The sequence below is a fragment of the Muntiacus reevesi genome, chromosome 3 (assembly GCF_963930625.1).
Source record: "Muntiacus reevesi chromosome 3, mMunRee1.1, whole genome shotgun sequence".
Lineage (NCBI taxonomy): Eukaryota > Metazoa > Chordata > Mammalia > Artiodactyla > Cervidae > Muntiacus > Muntiacus reevesi.
The window spans coordinates 2996159-3015395 of record NC_089251.1 but is presented as its reverse complement, the minus strand read 5'-3'; the positions used below and the strand labels follow the sequence as shown (position 1 = coordinate 3015395).

Genomic DNA, 19237 nt, shown 5'->3' with positions numbered 1-19237 from the left:
TAACCATAATGATAATTCTGTTACATGGAAATAGCGAAGCACTCCAGGTGAAAGGCAGAGATTGCTGGATTGTATAATAAGACAAAAGAGCAAGATCCACCTACGGGCTGCCTCCAAGAAACACACTGGAAATATGAAAACACACATCCCTTACAAGTGGGAGGATGGAGAGGACAGACCAGCTGGACCATCTGATGCTAGCTGTGGGGAAGCGGGAGTGGCTGGATCAGGCACAGCAGGCCGCGGAGCAGAGCGGGTCGCTGGGGACAGAGGGCTGTCCCGTGAGGGCAGAGTTTTAAAGGGGTCGGTCCAGTGATGTTCTCAACACCAGGGTTTCTTTTCAAGAGCTCATGGAACATCCACCAACATAGACCCACATCTCTACATATTTGGGCTCAGGTCCGTCTAGTCAAAATTATGGTTTCTCCAGTGGTCATGTATGGATGTGAGAGTTGGACTGTGAAGAAAGGTGAGCAATGAAGAATTGATGCTTTTGAACTGTGGTTTTGGAGAAGACTCTTGAGAGTCCCTTAGTCTGCAAGGAGTTCCAGCCAGTCTATCCTAAAGGAGATCAGTTCTGAATACTCATTGGAAGGACTGATGCTGAAGCTGAAGCTCCAATCCTTGGGTCACCTAATGCAAAGAGCTGACTCATTTGAAAAGACCCTGATGCTGCGAAAGATTGAAGGTGGGAGGAGAAGGGGACGACAGAGGATGAGATGGTTGGATGGCATCACTGACTCAATGGACGTGAGTTTGAGTAAACTCCGGGAGCTGGTGATGAACAAGGAAGCCTGGTGTGCTGCAGTCCATGGGGTTGCAAACAGTCAGAGATGACTGAGTGACTGAACTGAACTGACCATGAGGAAAGTAAACCACAAGTCCATCACAGGAGCAAACAAGTCCATCATATGCCACCAGCCCAGTCACGGTTCAAATTCCCGGAGGTTGTGCTGGGCTGTCCCTGCAGCCTACACACAGGGAACTCTCTTTGCCAACAAGGACCCAGTATCCAACTGGATACTCATGGGGCCAGCACCTGAGAGGCCTCAAGGAATGACTGCTCAGAGGGACGGAAGTGGGCATATTGGCAGACCTGGGAAGAGTGTGGGCTTCCCTGTTCCCCAAGGGACAGAGATGGGCTGTATTCAGGATTTCAGCAGGAGGGTGATGGTCACCCTGAAGGTCTGCCCAAGCAGGACAGACAGGGCTGGACGTCCCACCCACCACGCCTCCTTACTTGGCCACGCCCTGCGCTGTTGGGCTGCTTCGCTAGGCATCTAACCGAAAGCTTTCTTGTAATCCAGGCTCACTGCCCCCAGGTCTGGGTGGGTGGGGGTGGTGCATCTGCTAACTGGCTCACTGGCTCCCTGATTGCCTTAACAAGCAGAGGGCAAGAAGCAGCGATGCCCAATGGTGTGTTGTGACATCAGGTCAGTTCAGCTGAGTCCTCAGTTGTGTCCAACTCTCTGTGACCCCATGGACTGCAGCACGCCAAGCCTCCCTGTCCATCACCAACTCCCGGAGTTCACTCAAACTCGTGTCCATCGAGTTGGTGATGCCATCAAGCCATCTCATCCTCTGTCATCCCCTTCTCCCACCTTCAATCTTTCCCAGCATCAGGGCCTTTTCAAATGAGTCAGCTCTTCGCATCAGGTGGCCAAAGGATTGGAGTTTCAGCTTCAGCATCAGTCCTTCCAGTGAATATTCAGGACTGATCTCCTTTAGGATGGACTGGTTGGATCTCCTTGCAGTCCAAGGGACTCTCAAGAGTCTTCTCCAACACCACAGTTCAGAAGCATCAGTTCTTCGGTACTCAGCTTTCTTTAGAGTCCAACTCTCACATCCGTGCATGACACCTGAAACACTGTCAAACCCCAGTTCCCCCCGCCCCGTGAGGCCGTGGGCGGGTCGCCCCCTCCCCAGCCCCTGTGTCGGGCGCCTGACCCAGCCGAGTCCTCGGGGCCCACTGGGGCACGAGCTGTTCTGTCTGGTGGCTGGGGGGTCGGTTCTGAGACCACTCACCCGCGTGAGCTGATGCGTCCGCCCAACTCTTCTTTCCATCCTGGGGACTCGGGGAGGGTGCAGCCGTGTCTCGGCCCGGGAGTGGGTATGAGCTGCCAGGTGAGAGGGTGCTGCAGACTGTGGCCCACGTGGTCCGAGACCCCCACCCAGCCCCCTCGTACGCTGGGAGGGGGGCCACACCTGGGCCTGGCTGCCACGGCGCTCTGAGAGGTCCTCGGCTCCGGATCCACACGCACCTGCGGCCGCTCCAGCTCCAAGGCCGCCCCTGGCCTGGCCTGGGTCGAGTGCTCCTCCCGCAGCCGCTGGGAGGACAGGAAGGCGGCGAGTGTTGTGGAGGGTGGACCAGGAGGGGTCCCAGGGAGGAGCCAAGGCCGTGTGAGTCTCCTGCCTCAGGGCCTGCCCGCCAGCCTCTGCGGGCAGCTGCACTCGGAGGCCCTCAGCCTGAGCGGGACCCACAGCCCCTTTCCCTGGGCTGACCTGACCCACGCTTCCCACCAGCCTTCCCCAGGCTGGGCCGGGCCTCAGGGGGAGGGCCGGCCGGCTGACCTCCAGCCTGAGTCTGGACAGCAGCTCCCCCAGGGCCTTCTGCGTCTCCCAGACCTCCAGCTCTGCCTGCCGCCGAAGGAGGGCCAGCGCCTGTCCCTGCTCCCGCCGGTCCGGCTGCAGGGAGGCGAGGGGCAGCCTCAGGACTCCCCGGGGCCCCCGCCTGCTGCCCCCACCCCACCCCCCGCTCCCTGGCAAGGACCCTGCCTCAGAGGGCAGGCGGTGTCACCTCCAAGGACTGGACCCTTACAGAGCGTCCCCACCGGTGGACTGCTCCCCAGCCCGCAGCCTCCCCGCCTCGGCCCGGCCGGGGCCCTGGGCTTCCTTCCTGCTCCAGGCTCCCCTCCCTCCCTCTCAACTCTGGGGCCCCGGCCACTCAGCCTCGGGGGTGAAAGCTGCTCCCGGTGGACCCCCAAACAGAAGCGGCCTAAAGGTGACGCACCTTCAGGGACTCCAGGAAACGCAGCGACTTCTGCCGGATGTCAGACAGCGGACCTGCAGAAACCACAGGAAGGGGTGGCTGGGCAACCTCCCCTCCTGGCCTGGGTGCTGGGCCTGCAGGACACGCGCTGGGGGAGGACCCCTTCCCTGCACGTCCAGGGAGGGCGGCCAGGGCCCCCAGCCTGCGGGGCAAGGAGACAGGTTGCTGCCCTACCGTACCCTGCCCCCCCCGCGGGGGTGGGGGTCTCTCCCTGCCTGACCCTCGGCCACCCTCCCCTGGGAGCAGGGACCCCAGGCTGCAGACACGTGGCCGGGGCCAAGAACACAGGTGTTGCTGCCAGACAGTCCTTGGCTCATCGCTCACTTGCCCGGTGCCCTGGAGAAAGTGCTAGTCCGTGAGCGCCGCCATGGGGACATCCCCGTGCTAAGATGCTCAGATACCTAGTGGCTGCCCTAATAAGGGTCGCAGCCCGGTGGGTGTGCGGCAACCCAGGCCGAGGGGTACCGCCCTGCGGCCTCCCTGGGACTATCCAGAGTGCAGGCTCGGAAACCTCAGGCTCCCTGGGCAGCTGAGGGCTTCTGGTTCCCAGTGGGGGCCCCGAGGACCCAGCCTGGCCCTTCGGAGGCTGCCTGGGGGTGGCAGGGGATGACTGTAGTCAGAGGCAGGGGCAGTGAGTGTTGCTTCCTCTGGCCCCGCCCTCCATCTTCTCGGCTGGACCCCCATGAGAGCCAGCAGCAGAGGGCATGGAGGATGAGCTTCTCCACCCCGGGAGAGGCCTTGGGTCTGTGGACGGCAAGCTCTCCTGGTGGCTCTTGGACGAGCTCCTGGGTCATCCCTGGTGATTGTGCAGAAAGGAGGGTGGCGCCCTGCTTCCCAGAACAGGGCAGCTCAGCGTCCCACGTTAGAGCGGCCAAAGAGCTGTGAACAACAGCCAACCGGCTCCTGGGCGCTTCCACGGCCGTTGAGGACACTCTGCAGCTTGGAGCCCAGGGAAGGGGCAGGGGTTCTGGCCAGCTGACGTGCGGGGCACGTGGGGGATGCCGGGCGTGCTCCCCCGTGCTCCCAGCCGTCCGGCAGGTCCCTGGAGAAGGGGCCACTCCTCCCTTGCTTTTGCTTGTGGCCTGGAAAGAAGACACCCTGGTCCTCCACTGAGTTCCTGTTGATCCTCTTCCAGGGCCTGGAAGCTTCAGAGAGCCGAGGCCCCCAGAGCTGCTGCTCTAAGAGGTGCAGACCTCTCAGGGCCATCCCTGGCCAGGCCAGCACCCATGACAGGTCACCAGGGAGCCCCCGGGATCTGGGTGCCCAAGCTCTGAGCTGCGATCTGGGAGAAAGCAAGTGTTCCCCGAGATGGATGTGGCCTGGGCCGACCGAGCAACTGGCCCTGCTGAGCAGAGGATGGTACCGGCCTCGCTCCCCAACTCCTGATGACCATCAGGGAGGGGCCCCAAGAATCCAGCAAGACCTGCCACCCCAGAGCGCCTGGTGGCCTTGTGGCTCCAACGGGACGATTAAACACATACGTGGCAATTGTTACTGTTGCCAACAGCGACGGGGACGCTGAGGACCGGGTGTGCTCTCCCTGACCGCGCTGCGACTGGGGACCCACGGCCTCAAACGGAAACAAAGCCAGTGGGCCCCGCCTGGGCGGGAGGCTGCCGTGTCTGAGGGCCGGAGCCTCGCTGTCCGATGGCACGCCGCCCTTGCTGCTCACGTTTAAACTCAGGGCAAACAAAAATGTAAAACTTCACTCTCCAGTGGCACTGGCCATGTCCCAGAAGCCCCCACAGCCACACGTGGCTGGTGGGCACCAGATCAGATGGCCCAGAATTTAGAACGTCTCTGTCACTGCAGAAAGTCCTGTTGGGATGGCGCTGCTGCCAGTGGGAAAGACTGGGCCCCGGTCCCTGCTCTGCCGTTCGCTGTCGGGCGGTGGGGGTTATGCCTCTCTGAGCACTGGCTTCCTCTTCCATGAACAGGGGCATGAGCTTGGAACCTGCCCGGAGGCAGGTGACACCAGTGAGCTGCGTTGTGTGACACAGACAGGCCCGGGGGGCCTCAGGGCCTTTTGGAAGTCATTCATGCCTTCAGCCAACATTCCCCAAGCACCTGGCCGGGCAGGAGCCGGGGCTGCAAGGAGAGCCAGACCCTCAGCTTTTCGTGGCCCAAAGAGACAGAGGCGCACACGCGAGTTTCACTCCCACCAAGCACGCTGAGACGGGTGAGCAGAGCACCAGCCCAGGTGTTATCCGGGAGACTTCCTGGAGGAGGCGTCTGGTGGGAGTGCCCAGCGCCAGCACTCTGGGTTGTGCTGGCTGCTTGGTGGCGGGCTCCCGAGATCCTGCTTGGCTCCCGGCCTCCCAGCGAGGCCGCCTGCAGGCAGAGCTGGGAGAGGAGCGGGTTTTTCTGGAAGGCCCGGCACTTGGCCTGGCACCTGGCCTGCTGGGGTTCAGCCGAGTGGAGGATGGGGGCCTGGCCCACAGCTCTGCCCACACAGACCTCAGAGGCTCCAGGAGGCCGTCTCTGTGGGAGGGGGCGGGGTGGGGAGGAGCCCTCTCTCTCGGCTCTGTTACTTGGGGGGCACAGTGGGGGAGCGGGGGCCCCCTGGCGGGCTGCAGCCGGGCACCCTCGCACCAGGCCCCTCCTTCCTCAGGAGGTCTGTGGCCCAGCCCCTTGCCCGCCGAGAGGCACCCCTGGGGAAGAGGCAGCTTGGCACGAAGGAGCTGCTGATCGGTTTTCCTTTGCCCTTGCCTGGCACCCCACCCAGGCTACCCACTCGAGGGGTGACTCGTGGGAAAGCTCGCACCGCCCCCACCCCTGACGTGTGGTCCACCGTCCAGGCACGTCGTCCTGTCCGTCAGCAGCGGACAGCCCTTCCCTTTGGGATGTTGAGAGGAGGATGCCCTTGTCTGCCCTCCCCGTGGGATCCAGGTGGGTCTGCTCGTCCCCAGAGACACCGTACCGCCTCCCTGCCACAACCCCGGGCATCGCCCGCCCTGCGTGGGCAGACACAGTACAGGGCACACGGGGGCTGTGCCGCCCGAGAGGACAGAGTGGGCTGGCATTGCGGACCAGCAGGAGTGGAGGCCGAGGGCAACGCTGTTGCCTGGCCCACCTGCTTCCTGTCTCGGCCCCTAAGTCCCAGTGTGACCCCATTTGACAGACTGGGCACAGCTGATAGTCCCAAGGGGCCAGGGCTGCCCGAGTCAGAGGTGCCCCGGCTCCCAGTTCCTGCTCAGCCAAGACGATGGAGAGGGGTAGGCAGAGAGCTGGCATCTGAGCCCAAGTCCTGGTCCCAGCCCGTCCTGGGCACCCTGGGCAGCTCACGCCCCTCACTGGGCCACACTTCCTGGAGACTGGTGCTGGAAGCATCCACCCACTTCCAGGCAGACTCTCCCCCTGGGCGTTGGTTGCCCAGGATCTCACAGCTGCAGGTGGTTATCAAGGCATCTTTTGATTGCCCACCACCTCCTAAAAGGCAGGCTGCTTGAGGGCAGGATCTGGTGCCCGGTCCATGCCAGGCTTGGCAGGTCCTCAGTGAGCTGGTGCTGAGTGAGCAGAGGGAGGGTGGGCCAAGAGACCAGCCGGCTCCCCAGCAGCCCCCTCCCCAGGCCGGGAGGGTCTCCCAGACCTTGGGGCGGTAGCGGGGAGGTTGACTGCAGGATGGAGTGGCACAGAACCTCTGTCTCAGAGGGCCCAGGACCCCCTTCTACACACACACACGTGTATGTGTGTGTTCCAACAGCTCATACACGCCTACCCCTGGTCCGCAGAGGACTTTATTCCCTGCCTCTTGCCCAGCCTGGCCTGAGGGGCCCTCTGTCCTCCAGGGAGGGGCAGGTGTCTCTTGGGGGCACCGCTGCGGGCAACCTCTTGGGAAGTTGCTCACCCACAAGGTGTCCCCCACACCCCCTGTTGCCTGGAAGGAGCTCTGAACCCAGGACGGTGGGACGCCAGGGTGCAAAGCTGAAATTCTTCCTGCCCGCCTCTCCCCAGGCACCAGGGGGACCTGGGGGCTGCTAACTGCCCCCCAAGCCTTTCACAGGCCACCGGATCCCACAGGCCTCACCGCCCTCCTTGTGAGATGGGCAACTCCACCCGGGTCCATAAGGAGGTGCAGGTTTTATCTGGGGCTGCTCCTGAGCGGGACAGGGATCGGGGTCCACTCTGAATGCACTGCAATAGCCCAATTCTCCTACAGATGTGAGCATGTCTTATTCTTATTTTGGAGAAAACTGAAAAATGAGGATGAAACAGATGCGCATCCCAGACCTCTCAGAACAGCTCTCGGTCCCCAGCGCCAGGCCAGAGCCCTGCGGCTGTCCCCTTCCCTGAGCCCCCACTGGGCAGAGCATCCCACAGGCCAGCTCATGCTCCACTCTGCACGCTGTCAGCATAAAGGCCTGAACCCAGGAGGGTACCAGCGGGCGCCCCACCCCCATGGCCCCAGTTATGCACCAGCTCCGGGGTTCTGGGCAAGTCTCAGCTGTAACCAGAAACAAAACATCCTCTGGCAGCAGAAGAGAAGGCAGAAGGCTGGGCCCCGGGAGCAGAGCTGTGGATGAAGCAAGCCTTCCACCCTTGTGAGGGCAAGGGTCAAGTCAGGACAGAGGCGTGGCAGGAGCACAGAGCAAGCAGCCGGGCCCCGAAAGCCTCCAAAAAGCTTTAATACTGATGCGTGGATACGCTCCACATAAGAAAGGACCTCTCTACACCCAGAGGCTCGCTGAGCATCAGGCAGTGGAGGGGGTCCCCAGAGGACCTCCCTGGCCACCCGACCAGCTAGCCCAGGGCCTATGCGCAGGCTTGCCCTTACCACAGCTCCGGAGGGTCCAGGGCGCGACCAAGCCTGCCCCTCTGGCCGAGCGCGTCTCTTCCAGCCGCAGGGAGCCGCCGCGGGGGTCCGGCGTGGCCGGCACCCCGAGTGAGCTGGAGACACAAAAACACCTGCGTGAGCAGCGAACACCCTTGAGGCAGGAGACAGCTTGGGGGCCGGGGGAGGGCCAGGAGGCTGGGCTCCTGCAGGCCCGGCGTCCAGGGAGACCCAAGGGCCAAAGAGGGGCCGGGCCTGTGACCGGGGGCCCAGGGGGTAGCTGCACCCGCAGCATCTCCTGACTCGGCAGGGCCTGATCTGTGAGCAGTGACTTGGGCTCAGTGCTCCTTCCTGCGGGGGGACCAGCTCCCGGCAGGAGCGCGCGGCGTCCACGGTCACTGTCCAGGGCCGGGGCCCGCGTCAGAATGCCCTTTGCCGAAAAACCCTCGCCTGTCCTCGATCTGCTCACTCAAAACGCCCACTCTGGGGTGACAGGTACAGTCCTCCATCCTTCATGACGGGCATGTCCTTCATCTCCGCCCCCTCGGCCATCGGCCAGGGGCCACTGTCCACCAGGCCCACGGGGGAGCGGGGCCCACGACCAAGCTCTACCCCCACCTGCACTGCCCTGCACTGCCGCCCTGGTCGGAGAGGGACCTCAGCCGGCCAGGCGACCAAGAAGGCTGGGGTCAAGCTGGTCCGGTTAGAGTCAGAGGCCTGCCCTCCATCAGGGCAAGCCGCCTGGCACGCCTGCCCACGGGAAGAAGAGGAAGGCGTGGGCCTGGGCCCCTCCCGAGAGGGTAGCAGCCCAGGGGGGCAGGAGAGCAGAGGTGGGCGGCGGCTGCCCAGGTTAGGGGCCTGCGGCCCAGAGGCGTGTGCTGGGCTCGGATGAGCGGTGCTGACAGCCCGCCTCACTTCACGTCTCATCAGCGTATGCGCCTCTCTCTCCTGCAATCCAGCAACCCAGGACCCCTTCGAGTGACTAAAGACGCGGCCACACCTGTGGGCCACGGGGCCCAGCCTCCTCCGGCCCCCGGATCCTCAGGCACAGGTGTTTGCTGGGCACCTGCTGTGCTTAGCCCCCGGCCCCGCAGGGGAGATGGCGTGAAGAGACTGTTCCACAAAGAGGCAGCAGGCCTGGGACTGAGACGAGATGCTGCGGAGGTGAGGGGCGGGCCCACGGGCTCATCCCGGGATGGCCCCAGGGGCACTGGGGCGGGAGCGCTGACCGTGGGTCAGGGGAGGAGTGTTCCTAGAGGTAGTGGCACCAGGAGCTGCTCCAGGAAGGCGTGGGCATGGAGGCGTGGGGGGCGAGGTCGCGCAGGGTCTTTTCTAGACTGTCTCGCTCCCTCCTTCCCAACCCAGAACCTGGGGGCGTGCAGCAACTCCCGCCTGGGATCATCAAAGGGCAGGAAGGAGCCGCGTCCTCCAAGGCCATCAGTCCCCACGCCAGTCGCCTTCCATTATCTAGATCACGTGTGGCAGAATTTCCCGCAGAGAGACAGACCATCCGTGTTCAGGCTCTGTGGGCCCCCCAGGTCTCTGTCTCCATGGAAACCACTCAGCTCTGCCTTTGTGGCAGGAAAGCAGCCACGCTCGCTGTGTAAACGTGATGAGTGTGGCTGCACGCCAATAAAACTTTATTTACAAAGACTGTTGGTGGGTCCTGGGGGCGGTGGCTTGCTGACCGCAGGTCTAGATTTTTCTCTAGGGCAGTGGTTCTCACTGGAATCGCCTGATCACGGGGCCCGCCACCAGCATATCAGATTTAGGAGGGCGGGATGGGGGGGGAGGACACTGCATTTTCTAACAAGTTCCCGAGGAACAATTTGAGAACCACTCGCCAGGGATGGGGTGTAGTGGAAAAACCACGGGCTCTGGAGTCCAAGCCCTGGATCTGACCCTTGGTTTGTCCTCCCCCTAAGCAGGTCACTTCTCCTCCGCCAGTCTCAGCTTCCCCATCTGTAAAACAGGGATGAGCATACACCCCTCAGGGTGCTGAAAGCACTGCCCGAGGTTCAGGGAGGCCTGCGGGGTGACGGCGGGCACACAGCTGGGCCACACACTCTCCCATCCTTCCTTCCAGACGGGCTGGGGGTGGACTGGGCATCAGGGGCCCAAGCTCCCTCGAGGGTCGGGGGGCAGGGCGGGAAGCCCGAGTGTTCTCACCACGTGATGCTGGTAACAAGCTCCAGCCCCACCCGGCCACTGAGCACCGCGTTCCCAGCAAGGAAAGGACTTGGTGCAGGAGGCCCACCCCGACTCAGGAACTGGCCTGAGAGGCGGCAGGATGGGCCAGGCCCTGGGGAGCGGAGCTGTGTCCTGCAGCCTAGGGCTCATAGGGCACCGAGGGAGGTGGCCAGAGGCACGGCCGCAAAGCAACCCCCGGGGAGCAGTGAGTGGCGACCTGCTAGTTTAGAAGGCGGGGCCGGGCCAGGTCAGGGGCCCTCCTGGAGACCCTGATCCTGGGCTCCAAGGGCGCTGGGCCATCCAGGGCATGGCTCTGAATGGCTTCCACCTCTGCGGTCTCTCTGTGCCTGGACAGGCTGCGGGAGGGGTAGGGAGGGGACCCCGTGCCCTGGTGGGAAGGCTCTATGGCTTGGGGGGTGTCACGGGTGCCCAGGCTCCCCGGCTCTGAGACCTTTGAGGTCTGAGCCCACAGGACCTTGCTGGCCATCCAGTGGCAGGACCTACAGATGTAGGCTGTCCACCTTGGAGCCTCCCATCCGCTGTCCCCTTCTCAGGGTCTAGACAGGGAGCAGGGGCTGAAGGCGACCAAGTCTGGCCCAATGCTGACCCCTACTGGTGGCAACAATTCCATTCCAGCTTCCCAGGTGGCGCTAGAGATAAAGAACCCGCCTGCCAATGCAGGAGACATAAGAAACCTGGGTTCCATCCCTGAGTCGGGAAGACCCCCTGCAGGAGGGCATGGCAACCCACTCCAGTATCCTTGCCTGGACAGAGGAGCCTGGTGGGCTACAGTCCATGGAGTCGCAAAGAGTCGGACACAACTGAGCACACACACAGAGGATACCCAACCTGACTGAGGCTGGGGGGGGCTGGGGAGGGGAGGGGAGGAGGGTGAGGCAGTGCTGGGGGAATCGGGGTGATACGGGGAACCCCCACCTCCTAGGGAGGACGCAGGCTGCGGGTGGGGTGTGCTTTCTGCACAGGCCTGGGATCTGCGCTGACCACCCCCGCCCCCCTTGCGAGGGCCTCCCCCACCCCACTTGGATTCCTGGCTCTCTGAGCACGGCCACAGTCTCCACCCACCACTGTCCTCTCTGCTCACGAGCACTGCACCCCCCAGGCGGCCCCCTGAGGTCCCAACCTGGGCACCGAGTCCAGGACACACCTGGCGAAGTGGGTGGGGAGGATCCCCTCGAGCGTCTCTGGCCAGCCCCCCGGGGACCCCCCCCACTGGCCTGTCCCCCTCTGGAGCCCCCCTCCGCCTTGGCTCTGAGCTGTGGAGCCTGAAGTCGCAGAGGACCTGTGGCCAAACGAGGTGAGGGGGCATCCTGCAAGGGGCTGCCCGGGGGGCGGCGGGGGAGAGGGGAGGGCCGGGGTGTCTGAGACGGTCCTGGGGCAGCACTGGGAAGGCAGCCGGTGGGGCTGGGGGCCAGGAGGGCACTGCTGGCCCGGGAGGACGGCTGGACGGGGACTCACGCCTGCGGGAGCCGCCAGGCAGAGGGGCCGAAGGAATGGTTCTTGGGGTGGGAGCGGGCAGTCCTTGCAGGAGGAGACAGGGCCACAGCTGCTCAGTGAAGTCCAGGGGCCGACAAGGGCCCCAGGGGCTGAGGGCGCTGGCTGACCCCAGAGAAGGTCAGGGCTGGAGACGGGCCTGTTCAAGGGCTTGCGGGCAGGTGGTCCTGAGGATCTGACACCAGCGAGCAGACCCAGATGGAGGGCCCCTGCCTCCACACGCCCCGGACACGACCAGCCTGCCAACCACCCGGGGACGCCTGGGCGACTGGGGCCTCCCGAGGCCCACTGCGCGCCACCCAGCCGGAGGCGTCCGAGGCCCGCGTCTCCCCCAGGACAGGCCAGGAGCTGTGTTGCCCTGCTGGCCCATCTGCACCCGCCCCGGGGACACGAAGGCACTCGAGGGCAGCGCCCAGCCTTACCTCCCTGCGATGGGGCTGAGGGCCTGGAAAGAAGCCACGTTTCTTGCCAGCCTCCTGTCCAGCTCAGAGCGTCCACTGTCCGTGAAACCTTTTGAGAGAGGGGCATCGGGATGTCACTTCCTACAGGCCGGCGGGGTGTGGAGGGGCTGCCACTTTGCAGGGAGTGAGGTGGTCCCCCTGCATCCCCACGGCAGGAGGCACAGGGGTCCTGCGCTTTTGCCCCTCTGCCAAGGCAGGGCGGGGAGGGGGCGGGACGTCAACCTCAGGACCGGGGCCCACCCCTCCCCCGCCAGAGGCAAGGTGGTGACAGCAGGCACAGAGGGACAATGGCTGGGGTCTAGTCATCGTCCCCCCTCGAGGGGAAGAGACCCAGGGGCAAGGAGAAAGTGGGGGTCCCCTGGCTGCCGGCGGGGCCTGGGGGTAGTCCTACCTATGGGCTCGCTGGCGTGGCGGGCCCTGGGGCTCGCGCTCTGCGGCCGCTCCCAGCCAGGGCTCCAGCGCACCGTCTCCGTGTCCCAGAAGCCGGTGGTGGAGAGAAGCGGCCTGGCCCGCAGCCCTGCCCAGTCCCAGGGCACCCCTGGGCTCACGTTGGGCACCAGGGCTCCGGGGCGGGCCGGCGTGCTGGCGTCGGAGGGCCGCGGCCCCGGGCCAGGCCCCACCAGCGCGTCCATCGCCTCGGAGCGGCGCAGCTTGTCCGTCAGCACGTCGATCCGCTGCTTCAGGATGTTGGCCATGGTCTCCAGGGCCTGCAGCCGGGCCTGCTTGTACCGGAAGTGCAGGGGGCCCGGCATGCCCAGGCGCTCCGACTCCTCAGGGTCCAGGTAGATGCAGAGCCCCGGGCTCCGGCAGTGCGAACTCAGGTCCTGGAACTTCAGGGGCCCCAGGGAGGAGCTGGCTGGCATCAGCAGGGGTGCGCCCTCCCAGCCATCTTGGGGGCCTCCCACCTCCAGAGTCTTGGTGGGGTTCAAGGCTCTGTTCAAACACAGGCAGAAGCTGCAGGGAAAGAAGGGACAGGGGTCAGCCTGGGGGCAGGGACGACCGTCTCCATGCGTGTTGGAGACACGTGTGTGCAGGGATGCACGTGGAAGCAGCTTCCGGGCCAGGCCCAGGTCCGTTGGTGACTGTGGTGACCACGACGGACCCCAAGCACCTATTAGGCAGAAGACCAATTGGCAATGATTTCTTGAATGTGACCCCAGAAGCACCGGTAGCAAAACAACAAATAGGCAACTTGGGCTACTTCAGAATTAAAAACATGTATGTGTCAAAAGACCCAATCAACAGAATGAAAACACAGCCTTCCCGACTTCCTACTTTTGCATTCCAATTTCCTTTGATGAAAGGATGTCTTTTTTATAGTGTTAGTTCTAGGAGGTGTTGTAGGTCTTCATAGAACCAGTCAACTTTACTTCTTCGATATCAGTGGTTGGGGCATAGACTTGGATTACTGTGATGCTGAATGGTTTGCCTTGGAAACAAACCAAGATCTTTCTGTTGTTTCTGAGGCCACCTCCAAGTACTGTGTTTTGGACTCTCTTGTTGACTACAAGGGCTACTCCATTTCTTCTAAGGGATTCTTGCCCACAGTAGTAGATATAATGGTCATCTGAGTTAAATTCTCCCATTACTGTCCGTTTTAGTTCACTGATGCCTAAGATTTTTGTAATTCACTCTTGCCATCTCCTGCTTGACCTTGTCCAATTTACCTTGATTCGTGGACCTAACATTCTGGGTTCCTATGCAAATTGTTCTTTACAGCATCAGACTTTTTACTTTCACCAACCAGACACATCCACAGCTGAGCATCATTTCCGCTTTGACCCAGCCACTCCGTTCTCTGTGGAGCTGTTAGCACTTGCCCTCTGCTCCTTCCCAGTAGCACACTGGACACCCTCCGACCCGGGGGAGCTTGTCTTCTGCTGTCCTATCTTTTTGCCTTTTCATACTGTCCATGGTGTTCTCGAGGCAAGGACACTGGAGTGGTTTGCCATTCCCTTCGCCCGTGAACCACGTTTGGTCAGAGCTCTTCAGTGAGACCTGTCCATCTCGGACGGCTACGCACAGCACGGCTCGTAGCTTCACAGAGTTTTGCAAGCCTCTTCACCATGACAAGACTGTGATCCACGAAGGGGATGTCATGTGCATTTTAAGTGAAATGTTTGTAAGTGGAAAAAAAAAAGACACAGCGAAGCAAGATGAAGGACCTAGAGCCGCCCCACTGATGGAGATGACCATCCCCCAGTGTCTAGCCGAAGGAGCTGCACAGTCAGGACCCCTGCAGCCTTCCCGATGGGGGGCTGCCCTTGGGGTGTGACGGGTTTCTCGGCCCCAGTGCAGGTGACACGTGTGCTCAGCGTGAGCATGTTCACTTTGGACCTGTGTCCTCGTCTGGATGTGACCAGACACCAACACTGAGAAGATAAAAAGAGATGCAGACCCCTGGGCTGCCCTGTGGACCCCGAATCTGGGGAAGTGGCCCGGGGACGTGCACTTTCAAGACGAATGAAGAAAAAGGAGACAGAGAGAGAAACTTCCAGGAGCCAGGGGTCAGGGGAGGGTGTCCGATTCACTGAGGTGAGCTGCTGCAAAGAGGGTGGGTGCTGAACTCCAAGGGGTTCAGCCCAGAGCCCCCTCCCAGGACACTGGCTGCCAAAGGTGCACCCAGGGCAGGCAGCTCCTGCTGGGGCAGTGCCTTGTGGGGACCCCTATCCTCAGCCCTGCTGGGTCCGCTCCTCCCCGCTGGTCACACGTGGGTGACGCTCCCGGAACCTGGCTGTGAGCTCCTGGTCACATCAGGCAGGTGGCCAGGAAGTGGCTGGCCCTGGCCTGAAGCCTGCAGCCCTTGGCCATGGGGATGAGCACCGAGGGGCGAGGACAGGGAGAAACTGGATCTCTCCCGCACTGCTGGTGGGAATGCAAAACGCTGTGGTCACCACCAATACAGCCCAGCAGTTCCTCCGTGAGTGAGACACAGAGGTACCACATGACCAGACAACTCTCCTCCTGGGTGCGTGCACAAGAGAGCTGAAGACAGGTGCTCGGATGTTTCAATCAGAGCGGCCGAGAAGGGGACACAGCCCACAAGTGCATGAGCTGACCATGGGTGTGCAAAATGTGGGAGATGCCCCAGTGGAATATCACTCAGCCCTAAGAAGGAAGGAAGTCCTGACACAGGCTGCAACACAGATGAACCTGGAAAACACGCTCAGAAGAAGAAGTCAGGCACAGAGGCCCTGTGCTGTCTCAACTGACATGAGACATCAGAACAGGTGAATCCATCCAGCCAGAATGGCCATCATCAAAAAAATCCACCAACAATAAAGAGGGTGTGGTGAGAAGGGCACCCTCCTCCACTGTGGGTGGGAATGTAAATTGGTACAGCTACTACAGAGTCCAGTATGGAGGTTCCTCAAAAAACTAAAAACAGAGCTACCACATGACCCTGCAATCCTAGTCCTGAGCATTTATCTGGGGGAAAAAAAAAACGTGATCCAAAAGGATGCACGCAACCCAGTGTTCACTGCAGCACAACAGGCAAGACATGGAAGCAACCTAAACGTGCCTTGACAGAGGAATGGATAAAGAAGATGTGGCACGTACAAACGATGGAGTATTACTCGGCCGTAAAAAGAATGAGACAACGGCACTTGCAGCAACATGTGTGGACCTAGAGATGTCATACTGAGTGAAGTCAGTGAGACAGAGGAGGAGAAAGAGCGGATGACATCCCTTATGTGTGGAATCTAAAAGAAATGACACAAAGGAACCCACTTACAAAACAGAAAGAGACTCACAGACTCAGAGAATGAACGTATGGCTGCCCGGAGGAAGGATGAGAGGAGGGGACAGTTAGGGAGTTTGGGATGGACATGTACATGCTGCTGTGTTTAAAATGGATAACCAACAAGGACCTCCTGTATAGTACATGGGGAAAAAAAAGAACAGGTGAATCCATAAGGACGAACAGCAGGTTGGGGATGCCTCAGGGCTCAGAGAACGAGTGGGGGGCAATGACTGCGAATGGGAACTGAGTTTCCTTTTGGGTAATGAAATGTTTGGGGACTAGACAGAGGTGGTGGGTGGTTCCACAATATTGTGAATGTGCTAAAGGCCCTTGAATAGCTCACTTTGTAAAGGTTAACTTTACATGACAGCAACCGCACCTCAGTGGAAAACAACGCAGCCCTGATCACAGGCTCTGTGCAGCTCTGGGCAGAGTGAGCCAGCCCCTGCCCGGGAGAGCCCCCCTGCAAGTCCAGCCCCGGCCCCCGCACACCCACCTGCCCGGGGCCTCCTGATCCCCCAGAACCATGCCGGAAGTCACCTTGGTCCACTGTGGCACCGGCACCCCCGGCCCGGCGGCGGCTTCCAGATCCTAAAGCAGAGAAGGATGCTGTCAGCCCCAGCCCAGCCACAAGACCCCAGGCCCTGTCTCAGCCTCGGAGCTGTCCCCGGCCTCCGCGGGATCACAGGCTGGTCCCTCCCGGGGAGGGTGGGCAGAGACGGAGGCAATGGGGTCCCCGTAAAGCCCCACGGAGGCCAGGGGAGCTGGGTGTCCGAGCTGCCGCATACCCTGGACTGTGCCGCGTGCGGGACGAAGGTCACGATGCCGGGGGTCGTCTGGGAGACCACAGGGACGGCTCTGCCCAGCACGGCCTCCCTCTGCTTCCTGTGGGCGTCCTGCAGCCTCTGGTTTCTGAGCTCCAGCGAGCGCATGGCCGAGGCCTTCTCCTCTAGGGCCTGCCGCCGCCAGGCCACAGTCTTCTGGCGCATGAACTCACGCAGGGACTCGGAGCCATGGAGGGGGCCCAGGGCCCCCCGGGGCTGGGGGCAGGGCCGAGGTGGCCGCACCTCATTCTCCTTCTCAGGCGCATTCCGAAGGGCACCCTGGCTGGGCCTCGGCCAGGCGAGCTTGGCCCCCGAGGGGGTCCGCAGGGGACCCCTACCCTGATACAGGGGGCTGGGCCCCTGCGTGAAGGAGGCGCTCCAAGGCCGCCAGGTGGGTCGGCTCGGCCTTTCCAGAGGGCTCCATGGCCTCGGGGCGGAGGCCTCCAGGTCTTCAGAAGCGGTACAGGCCCTCTGCGGACCCCAGGCCTGCCCGGCTGAGGCACTCCAGGACCGCTGCAGGATGGGGACCCACCTTTCGGGGGGGCTCCCAGGCCTCTGGAAGGCAGGGTCTCGTCCTTGGAATGCCCAGGTCTTCGGTGGGCAGGAGGCCTGCCTGGCCGAGGCGCTCCAGGGTCGCTGGGGGAAGGAGTTCAGCCCTTCGGTGGGGCTCACGCATCTCTGGAAGGTGTCCCGTCCTGGGACCGCCCAGGTCCTGTGTGGATAGGACGCCCACTCGGCCACAGGGCTCCAGCGCCGTGCGGCAGGGAGGCTCCCAGCCCTCTCGGAAGTGGGATGCCCATCCATTGGGGCCTCAGGGCTCTTCCAGAAGGAGCCCTGGACGTCCGGGGGTTTCCAGGGGCTTGACCGCCTCCTCCCTGCCAGGTTGTGCAGCTCCAGCCCTCGGCTCGGGTGGCGGGACCGGGCCAGCTCCAGCCCAGCCTGGATTTGCTGGCGGAGGTCTCGAAGGACCTCCATAGCAGCCTGGACGTTCACGGGTGGATCACGGGAAGCCAGGGTGGGCACGTTGGCTGCGGGCATCTGCGGGTCACTGCGGACGGAGGCTGGACTTGGCATCCCGGGGTGGACAAGGGAGCTCTCGGGGGCTCCAACCTTCTTGCTGTGATCTGCAAAGACAGGCAGTCGCAGGGTTGCCAGGAGGAGCAGAGCCCCCCCAGAGACCCCTCTCTTGGCTCTGCACTTGTCATCCACGTGCAGAAGCCCTCTGCGGGCAGATACACGTCTGGGTGACTCATGGCTGTGCCTGGGCGTCTGGCACAGAGCCATCCTCTTTGAACATGTCAAAAACTGAGTGTGTGTATGTGTGTGTGTGGCGGGGTGGGGGTGTGTGTGACAGATGTCTCCTGGGGGCCACTGTGGCTGCAGGCCTGCATTCTCTAAGTCAGGACAGCCTGGTGGCCGTGCCCTGCCTTCCAGGAGCAGAAATTTGCTTCTCAGCGACAGAAACCCTCATTTTGGTTTTTTTAAATGCAGTGACTCCCCAAAGCCCCTGTCTGCTGGTGGGTTTGGCGGGCATCTGACAGGTCTCTGGGGGAATAGGTGCCGCGCCCGCACCCCGATGCCGCTGCTGCCTGGGCGTCTCTCCCCCGGTGCCCACCCTGCTCCCCAAGATGCCACACAGCGAAGCAGTGTCGAGGCGGAGGTACAAGGTACCTAACTCTGTGATGGGGGCCTGGTCTCTCGAGGGGGCCTTGCTCTGGAGCCTGGGGAGGGCAGGCGGGGGCCCCAGCAGCACCCTCACCAGAGCTTGTCCTTTCCTCCAGGCATGAACACCAACCAACTCAGAATCTTAAAGAGAAAACACATATACAGCCAGGTGCCCGGGGCCCTCCATGTGCTGGCCCAGAGGGGAAGGCTGGCAGCTCCTCGCAGAGCCAGGACACCAGGTCACACACTTCCGGAGGGGACAGGGTGAAAACCTTTGTGTCCATGCCACTCTGGTGCTGCCCCATACCCTAGCCATTAGCCAGCATCCTGGGCAAAGTTGAGTCTCACGATGACCTGGACATGTGACCTGATTTCTCTGACCCTCAGAGGTAATAAAACGTACTCCCTATGGATTTCTCTGTAAAACATTCAATGCAGGCCCTGAAGCACCGCACACGCTCTGTAAAGGCTGGCCAGTAGCAAAGACAATCACTAGCACACACAGAGCTCGAGGGGCGGGGGTCAACACTGTCCATAATCACTTGCCCTGAACCAGAGGAAACTAATTCGTTTTTAAACTGGTGAGAGCGGGGATAAGCGTAGGAATCAAGGAAGCTGTTGCAGAGAAAAGAGGAAATAGAAGGCTGAATTTCTCTTTTCTTTCCTGAGAACAAAGAAGATAAAGAGAATAGTGAGCAGGCATGATCACTCCTAATTCTTAACTGTTCCTAGTCTGTAGTCTGTAACTAAGTTTGCTTTTCTGCCCTCTAACTCTGCAGGAGCTCGTTCTGAACCTACTATCCTTTAGTGCCTGTCACTCAGTCATGTCCGACTCTGTGACCCCATGCACTATAGCCCACCAGGCTCCTCTGTCCACGGGGTTCCCCAGGCAAAAATACTGGAGGGAGTTGCCATTCCCTTCTCCAGGGGATCTTCCTGACCCAGGGATCGAACCCAGGTCCCTTGGGCGGCAGGCAGATTCTTTACTGTCTGAGCCCAGGGAAGCCTTGCTATCCTTTA

General features: G+C 61.8%; 1 protein-coding gene across 1 annotated transcript in view; it reads right to left on the bottom strand.

Moving 5' to 3' along the window:
* The window catches only part of CCDC187 (coiled-coil domain containing 187), a 52444-nt gene that overhangs the window by 16905 nt on the left and 16302 nt on the right, over positions 1-19237 (bottom strand). Inside the window, exons 5-13 of the mRNA XM_065928729.1 lie at positions 16517-17676; positions 16225-16319; positions 12375-12937; positions 11945-12032; positions 7824-7936; positions 3011-3063; positions 2572-2685; positions 2206-2327; positions 2026-2117 (exon numbers count right to left, since the gene is read on the bottom strand). Coding sequence (XP_065784801.1) covers positions 2026-2117; positions 2206-2327; positions 2572-2685; positions 3011-3063; positions 7824-7936; positions 11945-12032; positions 12375-12937; positions 16225-16319; positions 16517-17676 — 2400 coding nt within the window. The remainder of the gene's footprint in view (positions 1-2025; positions 2118-2205; positions 2328-2571; positions 2686-3010; positions 3064-7823; positions 7937-11944; positions 12033-12374; positions 12938-16224; positions 16320-16516; positions 17677-19237) is intronic.